At 43.0% G+C, this 16,066-nt stretch overlaps 1 protein-coding gene across 1 annotated transcript in view; it reads right to left on the bottom strand.

Moving 5' to 3' along the window:
* The window catches only part of SETX (senataxin), a 40,962-nt gene extending 26,729 nt beyond the window's left edge, over positions 1 to 14,233 (bottom strand). Inside the window, 6 exon segments of the mRNA XM_019541113.1 lie at positions 1,176 to 1,295; positions 2,993 to 3,212; positions 6,006 to 6,115; positions 6,321 to 6,531; positions 7,699 to 7,879; positions 14,165 to 14,233. Of these exon segments, the coding sequence (XP_019396658.1) occupies positions 1,176 to 1,295; positions 2,993 to 3,212; positions 6,006 to 6,115; positions 6,321 to 6,531; positions 7,699 to 7,878 (841 nt within the window). The 5' untranslated portion in view covers position 7,879; positions 14,165 to 14,233.
* Between the last annotated feature and the right edge of the window lie 1,833 nt (positions 14,234 to 16,066).

Here is a 16,066-nt window from a genome sequence, read left to right on the forward strand (position 1 = left end):
AACTTTTAATACTTCCTATCTCCATAAAGGCATATCATGCCTAATTTTTTCTTCATAGTAAGTTTTTTGTGTTTTTTTTATTGCTACTATATTTGGGATTGGGTATATGATATATTATTAGGATTACCTACTGGGTCCTTATATACTCAAGGAATGAGGGCTGGATCTGAAAAAGAGCTGTATTTATTTTGCCTTTTCCTACCCAGGAAAAAGGCGGCTGCACCTGAAGACAACCTTCCTTTTCCTGCAGTTCTCTTTTGGCAGCCACTTTGCTTCTCTGTTGCAACTGCCTTCCCTACCTACTGGTTACTGTCAGTACTACGAAGATACTGCTTCCTACCCTTGGTCTAGAAGAAGTGAATACATACCATTTAACTCCAAACCTTGCTTCATATACAGTAATTGGGTTGGAGTTTAACGTTTATAAAGAAAAAGAGATCTGTTAAAATTGCATGTTGTTTTAAGCACTACCATGCAGAACACAGGAACCAGCCTAATAGATTTGTTAACTTATTTGTTCAATGCACATTTTCAGACCTGTGCACTTGAAAAATCATCAAGAAAACTAACTAGGATGATTCAGATTCAAAGATCTCTAGAGTACGTTAAGGGGTGGGGAGGTGTGGAATCAGAGTTGGTGCATTAGGGGATGACCTCACACTCAGAGGAGCCAGCACAGATTCTTGTTCTCGACAATCTATTCTAAATTAAAGAAGCTGTCAGGGTTAGAACAACTGATACTCATTTTTAACAAACTCCAGAACAATGTGAAGCCAAAGTGGAAACTTACTCAATTTTAGACCTCAAGAGCCAAATCACATAACAGATGGAAAAAAGGTAGAGATCTTTCCCAAGTGAAAATGATCCAGTAAGAACCACACATCTGCCCTCACCCACACTTAACATAGGCCTCCTCATATTCCCAAAGGGCACCTTTTCTCCAATCTTCAAAGTTCCTCTGAGACTCGCTCTTTTATATTTGCCTCAAAATATATGCAAATATTGTTTTGTATGTCATGGGAGGAACAACATATCAGTCTTAGAAGCTCTCTCTTTGGCATTACACTACTGAAAATTTGTTCAACTAGTAAATTCTTTAGAGAATGATGTCGCACCCAGAAGATGACTATCATTCTCTATATTTAATCTTTATTTATCATTGCCTCAGCAGTTACCATCTGTTTGTTTCTCCATGGTGTGAAGTATAGACTGCATGAAATCATTCTGCTTATCGGGGCCCAGCAACAAAGAATCCATCGCTTGTTCTTCCAACACCGTTAGTAGCATACAGATACCTGCAATGAAAGCAACCTGTCTTTATATTTTGGGTCAAATTTGTTTGTTTTAAGTTTGGTCAAACTAAATATTGCTTTCCAAAACCCACTACAAGGAAACTGCTGGGTGATCAAAATTGAAAGAACTGGAAAGTAATGGTTTTAAACAGACTACTCTGGAGTATCCAGTATAAACAAATTTCAACTTTATCCATCTGCCATCCAGATGCATCATGTTCACTTCAAGAACTCTGACTCCACTCCCACTGAAGGACTCCAAGCAAAGTCAACTCCAGGTATGTCTATACGTGATACTACGTCACTGTAGCAATGTGCTATGGCAGAGGCAGGCAGTTATTTTGAGTGGAGGGCCGCTTACTGAGTTTTGGCAAGCCATCAAGGGCCACATGACAGGCAGCCAGGGCCAGATAAATATTAATTTTCTAAATTGTTTAGAGGCCCCTCAGGCTGGATAGAATGGCCTGGTGGGCCACATCTGGCCTGCAGGCCGCATTTTGCCTGCCCCTGTGCTATGGTAACATAGCGTCTGCAAGCATCTACACATGACCAGCAGCTACGTCACTGTAGTGATGTGCTCCCCCAGTATGGCTAAAAATAGCCATGTGCTGTGCATATAGCACAGTATGGGCTGCAACTGTGCCATGACTTAGTACTTCCTTTCTAAAGAACTAAATCACAGCACAGTAACAATGTTGTCATAGTGACACTTGTAGATGCGCCCCATGACTTTGACAACCTACTTTTCCAAATCATAATCATGGTGAAAGTGTGGGAATTACTTGAATTAACTCCTACTAACTGTTTAAATGTCTAGATATTATCTAAAATCTCTGGGTTCGATGACTAAAGGTTCAAATCCTGCAAGAACTGGCTATAGACATAATTCAACTGCCTAGTGCTCAAAAACAATACCAGAAAGCCAGTGGAGAAAGACCACCACTTCTGCAAAATTACATAAACAAATTTGGTCAGGTTCAGAAAGCCTGTCTGAAATCTTAGAGGAGATTTAGGGGCAGAAACTTTCTACTAAGAAGCCTTTAAAAAGAAGAAAACTTCCATCCTGGGATAAGGGAGTCCCCCAGATCAAGCAGGAGTAACTTAAACTGGTCAAGAAAGAAGGAGGGTTTTTTTCCTCATTTCCTCTGATCCTATGAGTAAATAAATCAAACAAACTTCTCTCCTACTTGTTTTTACCAGGTGGTCACAAATCTCAGAGGATTCCCTTTCAACTGTCGCACCTAGTTAGACTTGTAAGAAGTAGTATCTTGAAAGACAAGGGATACGTGAACCTGGAGGCCCAGTAAAAAGTAGGGTGAAACAGGGGATTCTTCTCAGAGAAATGAACATGTAGGCCTGTCACTTGGGGGGGAAAAAAAAAAAAAAGGAGGTCACCTAGTACAACTCCCTACTCAAAACAGGACCATCTCCAACTAGACCCTCCCAGACAAAGCTTTGCTTAAACCTCCCTTGCTGCAAGTTGAGACTGTGGCTCCTTGTTCTGTCATCTGCCACCACCAAGAACAGCCCAGCTCCATCCTCTTCTGAAACCCCCTTCAGGTAGTTGAAGGCTGCTATTAAATCGCCCCTCCGTCTTGTCTTCTCTAGACTAAATAAGCCCAGTTCCCTCAGCCTGTCGTCATAAGTCATGTGACCCAGCCCCCCCATGGCATAGCTCTTTTCTGAGCAGTAGAACTCACCTAACCAGTAGTTCTTGTAGTTGGCAGAATCATACAAATGGGATGGAAGAAGAACGAGCTTTCCTTTCTCTATCACTGAAGAACAATAAATATCAGGACTATCAAAAAGCCCCAGCTCAATGACTTTAAACAAACAAGTTAACACTTCTTGCAAATCATAGTAATCATCCCTGTCAACCTTCCCCAAATTTCTTGCCGTCAGGATGGCCCACCGACGAATCTACAAATTAAAAAAAACAAACAAACAACATATTACTAGAAGGAACAAATAGTTATGTCATAGCTGCAGGGTTGACAATCATTTCTGATCTCAGGTTGTAAAATATACTTTGTATTGATGGCAAGTTCTTAAAAAATGAGAATCAAAGCTATTGTCTCAAACTTGCTGTGCTCAAGTAAGTATACATTCCATTGACTTCCTTGGGGATGAGGTAAGAGAGGACATTTTGCTTCCCAACTTGGAAGGGACATATTATCATTAGGCCTGTGCAAAAGCTGCAAGTATTCACTTTGGATTGGCCAATTCGGAAAGACAGCGATTCGATTCGGAAATCCAAATCACTGTCCCAAATCGATTCAGCCGAATCAGATCCGAAGACTTGATGCCGCTTCAGAGAAACAGGCAGCAGTCCTCACCATGCTGGACACAGCTGCCTCCAGCTGGTAAGTCTGTTGTGGCGGGCAGAGAGGGGAGGGAAGGATTGGGACTAGGGCTGGAACAAGCAGCTCACCTGGGGTGGGGGGGTGCAAGACTCAGAGGGGCGCAGAACGCAGGTGCGGCAATGCTTGAAGCAAGGGCTATGCCCTGCTGCCGCTTGCCCAGCCACGGCAGGGGCAGGTGCAATGCAGGCATGGCTCACTCCAGGCAGATTTTGGAAATTTGGTCGCTGAATTGGGCCGAATCAAATCAGCTACCGAAGCTTCACAGCCCTAATTATCATCAGTTGTTCATGACACCAGACCCCATTTGTACGAGGTCCCAAAACCTGCAATCACCAACACTGCGCAAGTCTTTACTCCTGCTATTAATCTACCAGAAAGATCTAGCCCTTCAGTTTCACTGTAGGCTTCACACAAGCAGTTCCATGCAATAGTTTCAATTACCTTGTAGTATCCATATGATGTTAAAGAAGCAAGTGAATTCTGAAGCAATTAAAAACTTGGGTCTTCTTCTGACAATGCGATGCTATTTGACCTACAAACACTGTAATTTTGGTAATACTTGCCATTGTTCAAATCACTCGATATTTTGAACCCCAATACATCTGTGGCCACAAAAGTTAACACTTTTTCATATTTCCTTAAGGGACTGGGTTCAAAAATCAGAAAGGCCTCTGCTTTCTACTGCTGTGTAATTTGAACACCGTAAGAATATTACTGAATTTTGACTATTATCTCAATTTTTTCTCATGGCAAATTACAGAAGCAAAGTCAGTTCGGATAGCTTTAATATGATTTTTCAATATTCTGATGTTGTTGTTAGTCCTTTGAATTTGAAGATGACCATGACATCACTTTTTGGTTTGGTTTCTGTGAACACATGAATGGCAGATCAGGCCAATTTGTGCTTTGAACTGTCCCTGGCACACTGAGCAAGAGATGCTGCTTTGGGTTGCTTGATCAACAGTGGACATGCTGCTGTTGTGAGATCTGCACTGTTTGTGCTTCTGCTCTGCGTCAGCAGTTCTTCTCTGCTCAGCTAAATGGTAGCTTGAGTATGGAGAAGGCTTCCCCTGGTGGAACGATTATGAGCAAGATCTTCCCAGGACTTCAGGTCAATGCTGAAATGTTTCAGGGATGACTTGAGGGAGTCCTTGAAGCATTTCCTCTGACCTCCCTGAGAGTGCTTTCCCTTCTTTAGCTCACCATAAAAGATCTTTGGCAGTTGCTCATTTGACATCATGGTGACATGACCTGCCCATCTCAACTGTGAATTCATCAGAGTGCAGATGCTTGGAATGCCTGCCTGAATAAGAACCTCAGTGTCTAGGACCTTGTCTTACCATCTTATCCTCATTAGTTTCATCAGACAGCCCACGTGAAAGTGGTTCAGCTTCAAAGCATGGCATCTGCACCCCTCCCAGATTCTGCATGCATAAGCAGGACTGGCAACACAATGGCTTTGCAGACCTTCAGTTTTATTTGTTGATTATGTGCAGAAGTGTGGGAGCGCAGAAGCATTAATCAGCTGAAAGCCACACTTGCCTTAGCAATTCTTGCATTGGTTTCATCATTGATATGAACTGCACATGATGGTATGCTACCAAGATAGGTGAATTTGTCTATTGTCTGGAGGGTTTGGTCATTTATTGTGATGGTAGGCTCTATGCAAGACTTTCCTGGTGTATCACTTCTGTCTTAGTGTTGATTGCGAGACCAAAGTTGTCACAAGCTGAAGAGAAATGGTCCATACTCCACTGCATATCAGAGTCAGATTTGGCATTCAGGGAACAGTCATCAGAAAACAGAAGATCATGGACACTTCCTGTAACTTTGTCTTCACCTGTAGTCTCCTCAAATTGAAGAGTTTGCCCTCAGTCCGGTAACTGATATCAATCCCAGTGTCACAGTCACAAAAGGCATCTGTAAGCATGGCAGAGAACATCATACTGAAGAGAGTTCGGGCCAACACACAGCCCTGCTTAACTCCGTTGGTGACTGGGAATGGCTCATAACACTCAAGATGGTTCAGGTGACTTTTTTAATGTTCTAACATAATACTAATATGCAACATTTTCCTCCTCTTTTTTTTTTTTTTTTTAAGAGAACATCTACTTTTAGTCATGGACAGCATGCCTGGGAACATAAACCTAATGATCCACTTGCTCTACAACCCTACTCCTAATGCTTCCATGGGTTATTTATACAAGAAGTGTTTGAACTTCAGAATAGCAGACTCACTGTTCTTGCCAAAAAGTAAAGTAGACTAGAACAGCATTGAAACCAACAAAAGAGGTGCCCCAACAAAAGCTCAAATGCATTAATAATCTTGTTTTTAAGAATAACAACTCACCACTTCATTGGGGTGTACCAAGAGTAGATAAATCCCCGGATGTTTCTCAAAGACCTGAAAGGAGCTGTTAGCTTGCTCCATTTTACAGAGAGCCTCAACACACAGCTCACCTAAACAAGTAAAGACAGGGGGAGGTTAAAGGTAATTTTGGGTAGTATTATACTGAAGTACAAAAAAAAAAAAAAATACAAGCAGAATTATATTAGCCCTTAGGAAAAATTACCATTATGTTAATACTGTGACTAACAACTATTTTCACTTCCTGCATTAATGGCAATACTGGATTCTTGCAAGGGTGCACCTTGGGATACTCACCGATGCGCTTATGTAGCAGCAAATATGGATATTTCAGTATTTCCAGAAGAGGTACTCGCAGGTTGTTCTCAAAATCTGGGCCAGTATAACCAGACAGCTGTGTTTCCCCATTCTCGTCTACTATAAACAATTCATCGTCCTCTTCAATTTCTTCCTTCATGGACTTCTCCATGTGGGCAATAAGACGGGAGGTTTCCAACTCCCACAGTGTCTGTTCAGGGGAAAATAATCAGACACCTGTGTACACTGAGATGGAGGATGTTTGACATCACACATGGAGACCGAGAACAGATTTTAAGAACCATTAATTTTGTTCTGAGAAGCTACTTTTCAGGCAGCATGAAAAGAACTAGAGATGGACATGAAACTCAGCACAGATCATGTATAACATTTTCAATTTGGCATTAAGATTAATCATTAATCAAACTAACTTCAATAGTACTGAAAACACTGCCGTTGCATAAACATTTGTGAATAATGTTAAAAATTACGTAATTTTCAGCAGGTGATTGATAATAATGTTTTTTCATACAACTGTAAAAGGAACTGGTTTATACACAAACTGTGAATATTATGGAGCATGGAACACTAGTTTTAAGGTCCAAATTGTGGTGATATAACGTTTTGTGAACAAAACCAAGTCAGTGGGAGAGAGAAAAGCAACATGTGCCAAATGATGTTTCTACTTGGAAAACACACCGAATTATTAAAATATAGAAATGGAACTTAATTTCAAATTTTCTAACAGGTAACAGTACTATTTTTTACTGTAAGGTAAATTCTATTTTTAAAAACATTGCGATAACTGAAATTAGGCATAATCCATGAAGCTTTAGGTTTAGCTAGCAAATAATATACATAGGATTACAAAAGATTCAAAACTCAAATTGGATTATGAATCTATTTTGGTGTCATAAGAGCAACATCACAAGACTGCATAATCAAGCCTCTTAAACTTAAGCGAAGCAGAAAAGGGTAGAAGAAAGATGGAAGGCTAAAAACAAAAATAGGTTGAACGATGGAGAAAGAGGACCAGAGGGGAAGTTTGAGTTTGTTTGGTTTCTTTTCAGCTTTGACATCACGGAAAGATGAATAGAGATGAATAGAGCCAGTTTCATTCTTCACGTTTGCATTCACCAGATTTCCACTGTTTTTTTTTCACTTGTGTATCTGAATTGATAAAATAGGCAAAACTCTGGGCAACCTCTCTCTTTATAGGAAAATAGAATTAATGGTCAGAGAAATACAACTCCTTCACAAAAATTCACTTCTGTCACTCAGGCCTAACCACTTTGAGATTCTCAGCACTTCAAAAATAACTCAATAAAGGGCATTATTTAATAAAGAAAGGGCAATAGGAGTCACATTTCTTAATTACCTCATGCAAGGAAGGCACTTCATCCCTTGCCTTGTGGTATTCAACCACACACTCCAGGCAGTAACAGAGATCATCGCTGGCCGCTGCAAGATCTTCAGGGGGCAACCGTTTGGAAGCGTAGTTGCTCAGGAAGTCAGCGGTGCAGGAAGCACCGGGCGTACACCAACGACATATGCTCATTCTACAGATACATGTGCAGAAAAGCAAAAAAAGGAGTTAGTAACTTTAAGTCTATGAGTAACAACATCCAATTTCAGTGAGGTGTCTCACCTGCTAAGGGAAGCTACGGATTCCTGTAATCCTCTATTTTAACTGATATGAGTTAAATGCACTATAACCAAGATTGTCAAATACAAGGGCCTGAGTTTACGCATCTAAATCCATATGCAAACCCCTAAAATAAGCATGGTCTCATGCCTCTAGCTTTTGAACACTTGCAACTCCCACTGACATATGCAAGAGAATGAAAAGCTTAAATATTAAAAGGGAAATTACCTACTAAGAAAATGATCTAAGTATTATAATTCTTGCCTATAGTTAACAATGGCATGAAAATTCACATTGCATGAAACAAAAAGCTCCCAAACTGTGAGCCATAACAGGCTTATGAACTCTCAATGTATACACAATGCAAGTATACGTAATATCAGAATAGCCTGCAAAAACTTATTCTCTCTCACCTCCCTAATGTTTTCAAAGCTAACGCAGCTCCATTGTTTAAAAATGAAAAGGATTTCAAAGGTATAAAGAGAAAATAATTTGTATCAACTAATGACCATCAAGATTAAATAAGCAAATATCATAAGCCACCATCACAAATACCTACCACTACTCCCAGTTTCCCATCTAACAGCAAAACAATGTAAACCAAATGCTACCATTTTGAAAAAACTAACAGGGGAAGACGATTTAGAATAGATATGTATACAACTTGCAAGTTCGTCTCTATTTGTGTAATTGCATTTGTTCAACATAAAAGACAGTATTAGTATCAGCTTTTATTAGTGTTAAACAGACATGCTATATCAATTTTGACGCTTCCGGTACCTTAATCATTCTGTCTGTTACCAGTTAAGACAGTGATCTAATTTATTAGCATCACTTTCCAAAAGGTACCTGCTTATTGAGAAAGGGCATGTGTTTCTAGGGGTGGGGGGAACTTACAGCTGTTTAAGCAATGAAGTACTGATGCTTCGAGAGAGTTCATCATTTGACTGAAAACAGCCTTGATCTGAAGCAGTATTATACCACTTCACAAATCTGTAGAAGTGTAAACATATGCATGGAGTAGAAGGTAAATAATTTAGGTCTTGAGAAAATACCAAGTATGTTACTGCCTATAATTGGTCTTAGTTACGATTAATCTCTAATAATTAAAACTTACAAGCCTGTTGTAAAACCAAGCGAGGAACAATTTGATGCCATACGATGATCGCTGGCACACAGAAAGAAGCTGCTGGTGAACAGGCACTAAATGGTTTAAATAGTAGTGGCTGTGAAATAGATTCCAGCAAATCCTAGAAAAATCAACAAGGATGCTATGAAAGTTTTTTAATAGACTAATATATGGCAAAGTTTTTAACCAACTGACATCAAAGTATCTATTCCATTACTTGAATAAAACCAAGATTCTCCCAAATTGGCAATCTTTGTCAGCATTCCTACATATTTTTTACAAAGTGACAATGTTTCTAAAAAATTCAGAGGCCAGATGCTGACATGATCTACCTCACCAACTATTCCAATGTATCATTTGGTTAACACCTATTATTAAATATACATCTATAGACTATTGCTGAGTCAGCATACAACCCTTCCATCACAATACACACAAGCTATATTTATCAATGAGCAGACCTTTCTTATCAGTTTTACTTCACTTTGAAAGAGACCAGTTCTGCTATAATGTCTGCTTGCCTATCTATTGTAGTGCAATATAGAAGTTAAATTGTCAATTGAAGGCTCTTACAGTTTCCAGGAACCCCCAAGGTCCTTGCACAGGTTTGTAAGCTATGGGTGATGGGCCATTATTTGTCCATAAGGAACTTGTCTGGGGTGTGAAGAAATATAGCGACTGGACACAGGGGAGATGTACATCACATTCATGTAAATTTAAAACTACAAAATCTTTCCCAATATTTTTATTACAACTAATTACAATAGATGCTACACAGACCTTACTGTATATATAAATGGAAAGAAAAGGTAGGATACAAAAATTCCTCTAAAATCTGTATATCACAGCTAAAAAATTTGGGGATATCTGTATTAGTTTTCCTAAATTAAGGTGCAGGTATGCCACCCTTGTTTACATCTGGAAACACCTCACCTGTCAAATAGTCTACTGACATTCATGACAGTATTTCAAAGTGGCTGGATAGGCTGAGTACCAGCCTTGCACAATTTGGCTTCATCCCTGGTTTGCTGCATGCAGTACTATTAAGCTTAAAGAAACAGCACAGTGAGTATGTATAGAGAGCCTTCAGTCACTGTCAGCCAGCTGATCAGACTGACTGACAGAGAAGAACCACACGGGCTTCATGTCCAAAGCATGATAGGAGTTATACATGTAAAGCCTTCATAATATTTTGAATAACTATAGAAACCAATCAGATTCTAATGACTACATAAAAACAATCACAAGTTACCAGAGAGATAACCATGCAGCTGTACCCTAGGTCATTATTTTGGTATACATACCAATTAGTTATCCTCTCACTGTTAAGCCTCCCTATCTTCCTGGAAAAAAAATATCACTTATGACATTCCACATGATCTGCAAGGGCCTTGAAACTCCCTGTTCGTTATATTTTTGGCAGTCCAACTAAGGCTGGTACTATCTTATCTTCAATATTTATCTCCTTCTAGGAAGGGCAAGATGAAAGAAGGGTTTTGCTAAAACCTTAGCAAGACAGTCAGGGGCATGGGACCTCTAGTCCAGTGGTTCTCAACCCTTTTTGTACCATTTGTCAACACTGATGGCCAGTCCCAACCCAGTACCTCTCACTCCCAATCCGCTGCCCCTCCCCCTCCCAGGCACCAGGCCCCCAGTGTGTGGGGCAGGGGGTGAGTGTGGGGGACAGGGAGGCCCCAGGCAGCCCCTTGCAGGCTGGAACTCTGGCAGCCCACAATGGAAAAGCCATGGTTTCCCACATTTTTCTCCTTTAAAGGGGAATCCATTTTTAAAGTTTGTTGATCCAGTTTTAAAGTCTGTTCGTAACCTACTTAATCTATCCAAATTATTGAGTGAACACAGATGAGAGACTGCAGCAGATGGTACTATTTGGAAGCATGGTCTGCTGCTAAAATTGTCCCACCTTCTCCCTTGTGCTAGGCTGCTCCCATCTTTGTGGACATTTCTGGGTAATCGACAGCTGTGTATCTACCTCCAAGATAAAGTGAGCAGACCAAGGACCCCAAATAATGGCCCCCACAGGGAAGTATTCTTGCCCCAACTCTCAATATTTATATAAGCGATATGCCCACTACCTCTTCAAGCAAATGTGTATATGCCAATGACTGGGCACTAACTACACAGGCACAGACCTTCAAAGAGACTGAAGACACACTAATATTAAACCTCTCAATAATGGCAGAATGTTTCTGCAAGTGGAAGCTATAACCAAATACAACTAAGTCTCTCATTTCAGCATTTCACCTCAACAACCACAAAGCACAAGCTCATCTCAATGTCGCGTTTTGCAGAGAAAAGTTACATAACACTCATCCACGCCTTAACCTTTGATAACCATCTTCAAAAAACAGGTGCGAAGATCGAGTCCGATAAACGTAGTGCAAAAATTTGTCGGAATGGGCTGCAGAAGTACTTTGCACCCATGCAATAGCACCAGTCTTTTCAACAGCCAATTTGTGTGAACCTGTCTAGGCTGCTAGCTCTCTTACCAAATGTGCGGATGTCCAATTAAAGTTTGCAATGTGTGCTGCCACCGGAACCCTGAAATCTATACCAATTCAATGATTACCCATGCTGGCCAATACTGCTCCTCCAGACACTTGCTGCAACAAAGGTACATAAAAAGAGGTTGCCCATGTGAATGACAACCCAGACCTCCCCAACCATAGAGATTTAAAAAACCTCCCAGCTTACCGCTTGGTCTCCTAGAAATCTCTGCAGACAGGTGTACAAGCCTTTGTAGGACACAATAGTGCAGAAGCTTGGAGGAAAGCATGGAATGAAACCACCACTTAGAATAAACATCTAATTTCCAACCCAACATTAAAGCCTCCTGGTTTTGACCTGCGAAAAACATGGAAGACTCTAAATCGGATGTCAACTGAGTATGGCTGCTGCAGTCACCTGATGCACGGATGGTGTACTATGCGTGCTGCAGACTGTGACTGCAGCAATCCTGATCAAACCATGGACATAACAGTCTGCCCTCTATACAAATTTGATAGAGACATTGCAGAGAAACACACCCTTTCCTCAAGAGCTTTAGACTGGTTATCTAACCTTAAACTGGACTTGTAATTGTTGCTCCAAGGCAACCATATGAAAGAAGAATGAGAGACTATGGTCCTATAAATATATACGTTAGGAGTCTAATTATCTTAAATAAATTTAGAAGATTATATGACACTTTTCACTTAATAATGGTCATAACAGTAACCAAATTATGCCTGAAACTAATTCAAGGCCAATCTACGCTATAAGGCAAAAACTGGAAATCCCTTTACAGCTTGTTTTGACTTTGCAACTTTAACAAGACTTGGTATCTCCATTAACTGAATGCATACCGAGGCAAAATCACTGATATTTTAACCACAAAGATACACAGCCCAGAGGTGTGACCAGGCAAGAAAAACAGTGCTCCTTGATGCTGTCTTTTGTTGAAACTTCCTGTTTTGACTAGAGGTAACAGTGAAGCCCAGCATGGCCAACAAGGCCATCAGGAAAATACAAGGTCTGAGGTAGAACAAGAGCCTTTAGGACAATCACCCAGATACGAGAAGAAACAAGGAGAGTTTCATGTCTCAAAAACTAGTTTGAAAAACAATGGGCAACTGGGGTTAAACAACAAGCCTCAGCCCTAAGTACAGTCAGAGCAGAACAGCAGCAGAGACGAACACAAGCCAACTACAGGTACTCCTCACTTAACGTTGCCCTGGTTAATGTTGTTTCATTATTACATCACTGATTTATTAGAGAACATACTCGTTTCAAGTCCCGCAACGTTCGGTTATAACGTTGTTTGGCCACCACTTGCTAGTAAGCAACTACAGTGATGTCACTGGATTCGCTTAACATTGTTTTGCTTAAAGTCGCATTTTTTAAGAATGTAACTACAGCATTAAGCGAGGAGCATCTATACCTCTCTCTACTCATAAGGAGAGGCTTAATCCTTGGTCTTGCTCACTGCACATCTGAGTCTCACAGGCACATCACAGAATGTGGCACTTGTCATCTAGCGTCCCAGATACTCCCGGAAGTACTAGGTGCGTCAAACAAGCCAGGAACTATGCTCCAAAATAAACTCACAGGAAAAGTATGAAGGCCAGAGATGTGTGAACACCGATTGAAGCCTGTTAGTGCCAGGACAAGCAGACGCTCTGGGACCGCACAACCCTAGGAGAAGACAAAACACCTCCAGAGGACAACACAGGGCAGAGAAATTCAAAACTACTGGACGGTATAAAACCTGGTCTGCAGGCAGACAGCGGCTTTATGGCTCGTGACATCCCTACATTTAGTGCCAACTGCAGGTAATAACTGCCCCCTTCTTGAACTCTCCTGCCCCACCTTTAACTAGCTGGCCTAGTCTACTGCTCTCTGCCTCTCAAAACCTCCCGTTTACTCCTCTCCCTGGCCCACAGCCTTCCTCCATCCCCCCAGGTGCACAGCAGGGCTCTTCCCTTTGAGGATCAGCCTGCTGCCAGGCCTCTCATCTTCCCTCTGGCACTCAGCCTGCCTCCGCTTTCCCCTCAGGCCCAGGACTGCTGGGCACCCCCACAAGCCTCCAGTAAGCGAGATACTAAAGGAGCCCTGCCTCCACACATCCCCAGGCAGAGAGTGGCTGGTCCTGAACCGCCCTGTGTGCACAGCCTTGGCACACTTGCCCCAGCCTGGGATTTCCTCGTGAATTGCAGAAAAGTGAACGGTAAGGAAATTAAATTGCAAGAAATTTTGCAGGAAAATTAAACTGAAAACTTGTGAGAAATTTAAATTGCAAGACAAGGTGGAGGGGAAGCGTGCAGTGGCGCGGGTGGGTAATTCACTTGCAATTCGCTCTCATTAAAGCACAGTGTCCTGCCAGGAGCACGTCGCTGGAGCTGAAGGAGCCGGTGCGGGCGGGGCCCGCGGAGCTGCCCCGCGCGGGATTCAAACCGCAGCAGCGACGGCCCGAGACGACCCCTATCCATCCCATCCCCACGGGAGGCGGAGCAGGGCCGGGCTGCGTGTCCGCCCCACCCCCGGGAGTGCGGCCGGGTGGTGGGGCGAGCTCACCTCCTCCCGCCGTGGCGCTACCCCGCCGCCATGGCCCGGCCGCCACCGCCGCCACAGTTCCCCTCACGCCACCCGCGCTGCCCTCTCTCCGCCCTCACTTCCGGCCCCGCCGGGCGCCCGCGGGCGGAAGTGAGTTTGTTGTCCTCACGGACGCCCTGCCCCCTGCAGGAAGATGTCACGTGGCGCTGACGTTACGCGGAGCGGAGGTTGAAGCAGAGCGAGCGCAACCTCTTCTTAAAGGGCCAGTCGCACGCTGGGGATCGGGGCTGGACTGTAACTGCATTAGGTTTATGTTTCACGAGTGTTTCCTCCTCCCCCTAGAAAAGAGGAGTCTGTAGGCAACCCCTCCTTCGGGGATATGGGGGCTTGTCCCCATTGTAAGGATGGGGAAACTGAGGCCCAGCCAAGGAGGCAACTGGCTCAGGCTCACGCCAATAGCAGCAGGATGGCCAGGGGCTAGGCTGCTGGAAGGCCCCCAAAACGCCCAGATTGAAAGGCTGGGCCTCAAAAGAATGAGATTTTCCCAAGAAAAATATAATTTTTCCCCTGCCTGCCACAGGGGATCGTCAGGCCTCCCTCCCTGCCTGCCTGTGACCACTCGGGGGCCTCGGCACCTCTGCCCAGGCCTTGGCAACGAACCTCGCCAGGCCCAGGGTACCTCTGCAGGAAGCAGGGGTGCCGTGGGTGTTCGTTGGCAGACCCAGAGTAAACGCCTGCTGTTCAACCGCCTTCTCGCAGCTGTCTCCGCTGTCCCCAGAGGGCATCCCTATCCACATGGCAGGCACAGAAAAGCAAGGCAGCTTGCTCCAGGGTGGAGCTCTGAACCAGAGGTGGCAGAAAAGCTGTTTCTGCCCCCTGGGCACAGGCCGCCAGCAGCATGAGGAGGGCTTCATTACATTTAACAGTTTTCCCTGTTACTATTAGCCTTTTTCCGTAGCTCTTATTTGTACACTTAGACCCCACTAGGAAAGACCAAAAGGAGAACAACCCCAGCCTACGTCCTCATCTCTCCTGTGGAAAGACCTGTGGCTTCTGCAAACAGATTTGTAGCTCAAGGATTGGACTTTTCAGTCATCCCAAGACCCACCAACGAGCCGTGGCAGAGATCATCCCGGAATGCAGGGACTGGCATTGACCATGCTAATGCTTCTCCGACCTGAAAGGGTCTCAACAGGCTGCAAACACCTCACTTGTAACCTCTCTCTCTCTCAGCCTTTGCCATTTCTGCACATACCAGGCTTTTCGTTGCAACACCATTCAGATCTTCCCTGTTCCAGGAGAACATATTCAACTACCCATTTATTAGAAATGCCTGAGTTTTACAGGACACAATTATGCCTTCTTACTGCTGATTGAGCCATTGTGGTCTCATGCATAATACAGCAAGCTAGACAGGTCCTTGCTATTATTGACTCTCTCATAATTCAGGTTTTACTACTGTTTCAGTATTGGTCTGTCCTTTTTTTCTTCATTTTTTTCTTTTCTACCACCCATTTCTTTTAAGGCCCATTTATAGGGAGATGGGAAGTAGTTAATAATTCCATATTTCTCCATGTCCCCTAGTCAGACATACAAACTCCATCCAACCCTGCTGCTGAAAGAGACTAGAAGTAATACAAGTACCAGAATAGCTAACAGGATCATCTGGGTCAGCTACCGGAGAGGGGTGTTGTATTGTGGGATGCTCTCCAACCCCTCTCTTACCACCACTAGGCAGGCAAGCAGCCTGTCTCTTTCAGCCCCTGTTAAAGGGCGTAACTGGCAGAGCTGCCCTAAACAGCTCCCTATACTGAAGAGTCTGGATATTGGCTCTAGTTGGTTAGTTCTTGTCTTAGTTGAGCTTCATGTTTATTCAAATACTGTGTTACAAGTTTGTTCTCTGTTCTGCTTTACACTGGAACA

Source organism: Crocodylus porosus, unplaced genomic scaffold (assembly GCF_001723895.1).
Source record: "Crocodylus porosus isolate Cpor-Errol unplaced genomic scaffold, CroPor_comp1, whole genome shotgun sequence".
In the NCBI taxonomy this organism is placed as follows: Eukaryota; Metazoa; Chordata; order Crocodylia; family Crocodylidae; genus Crocodylus; species Crocodylus porosus.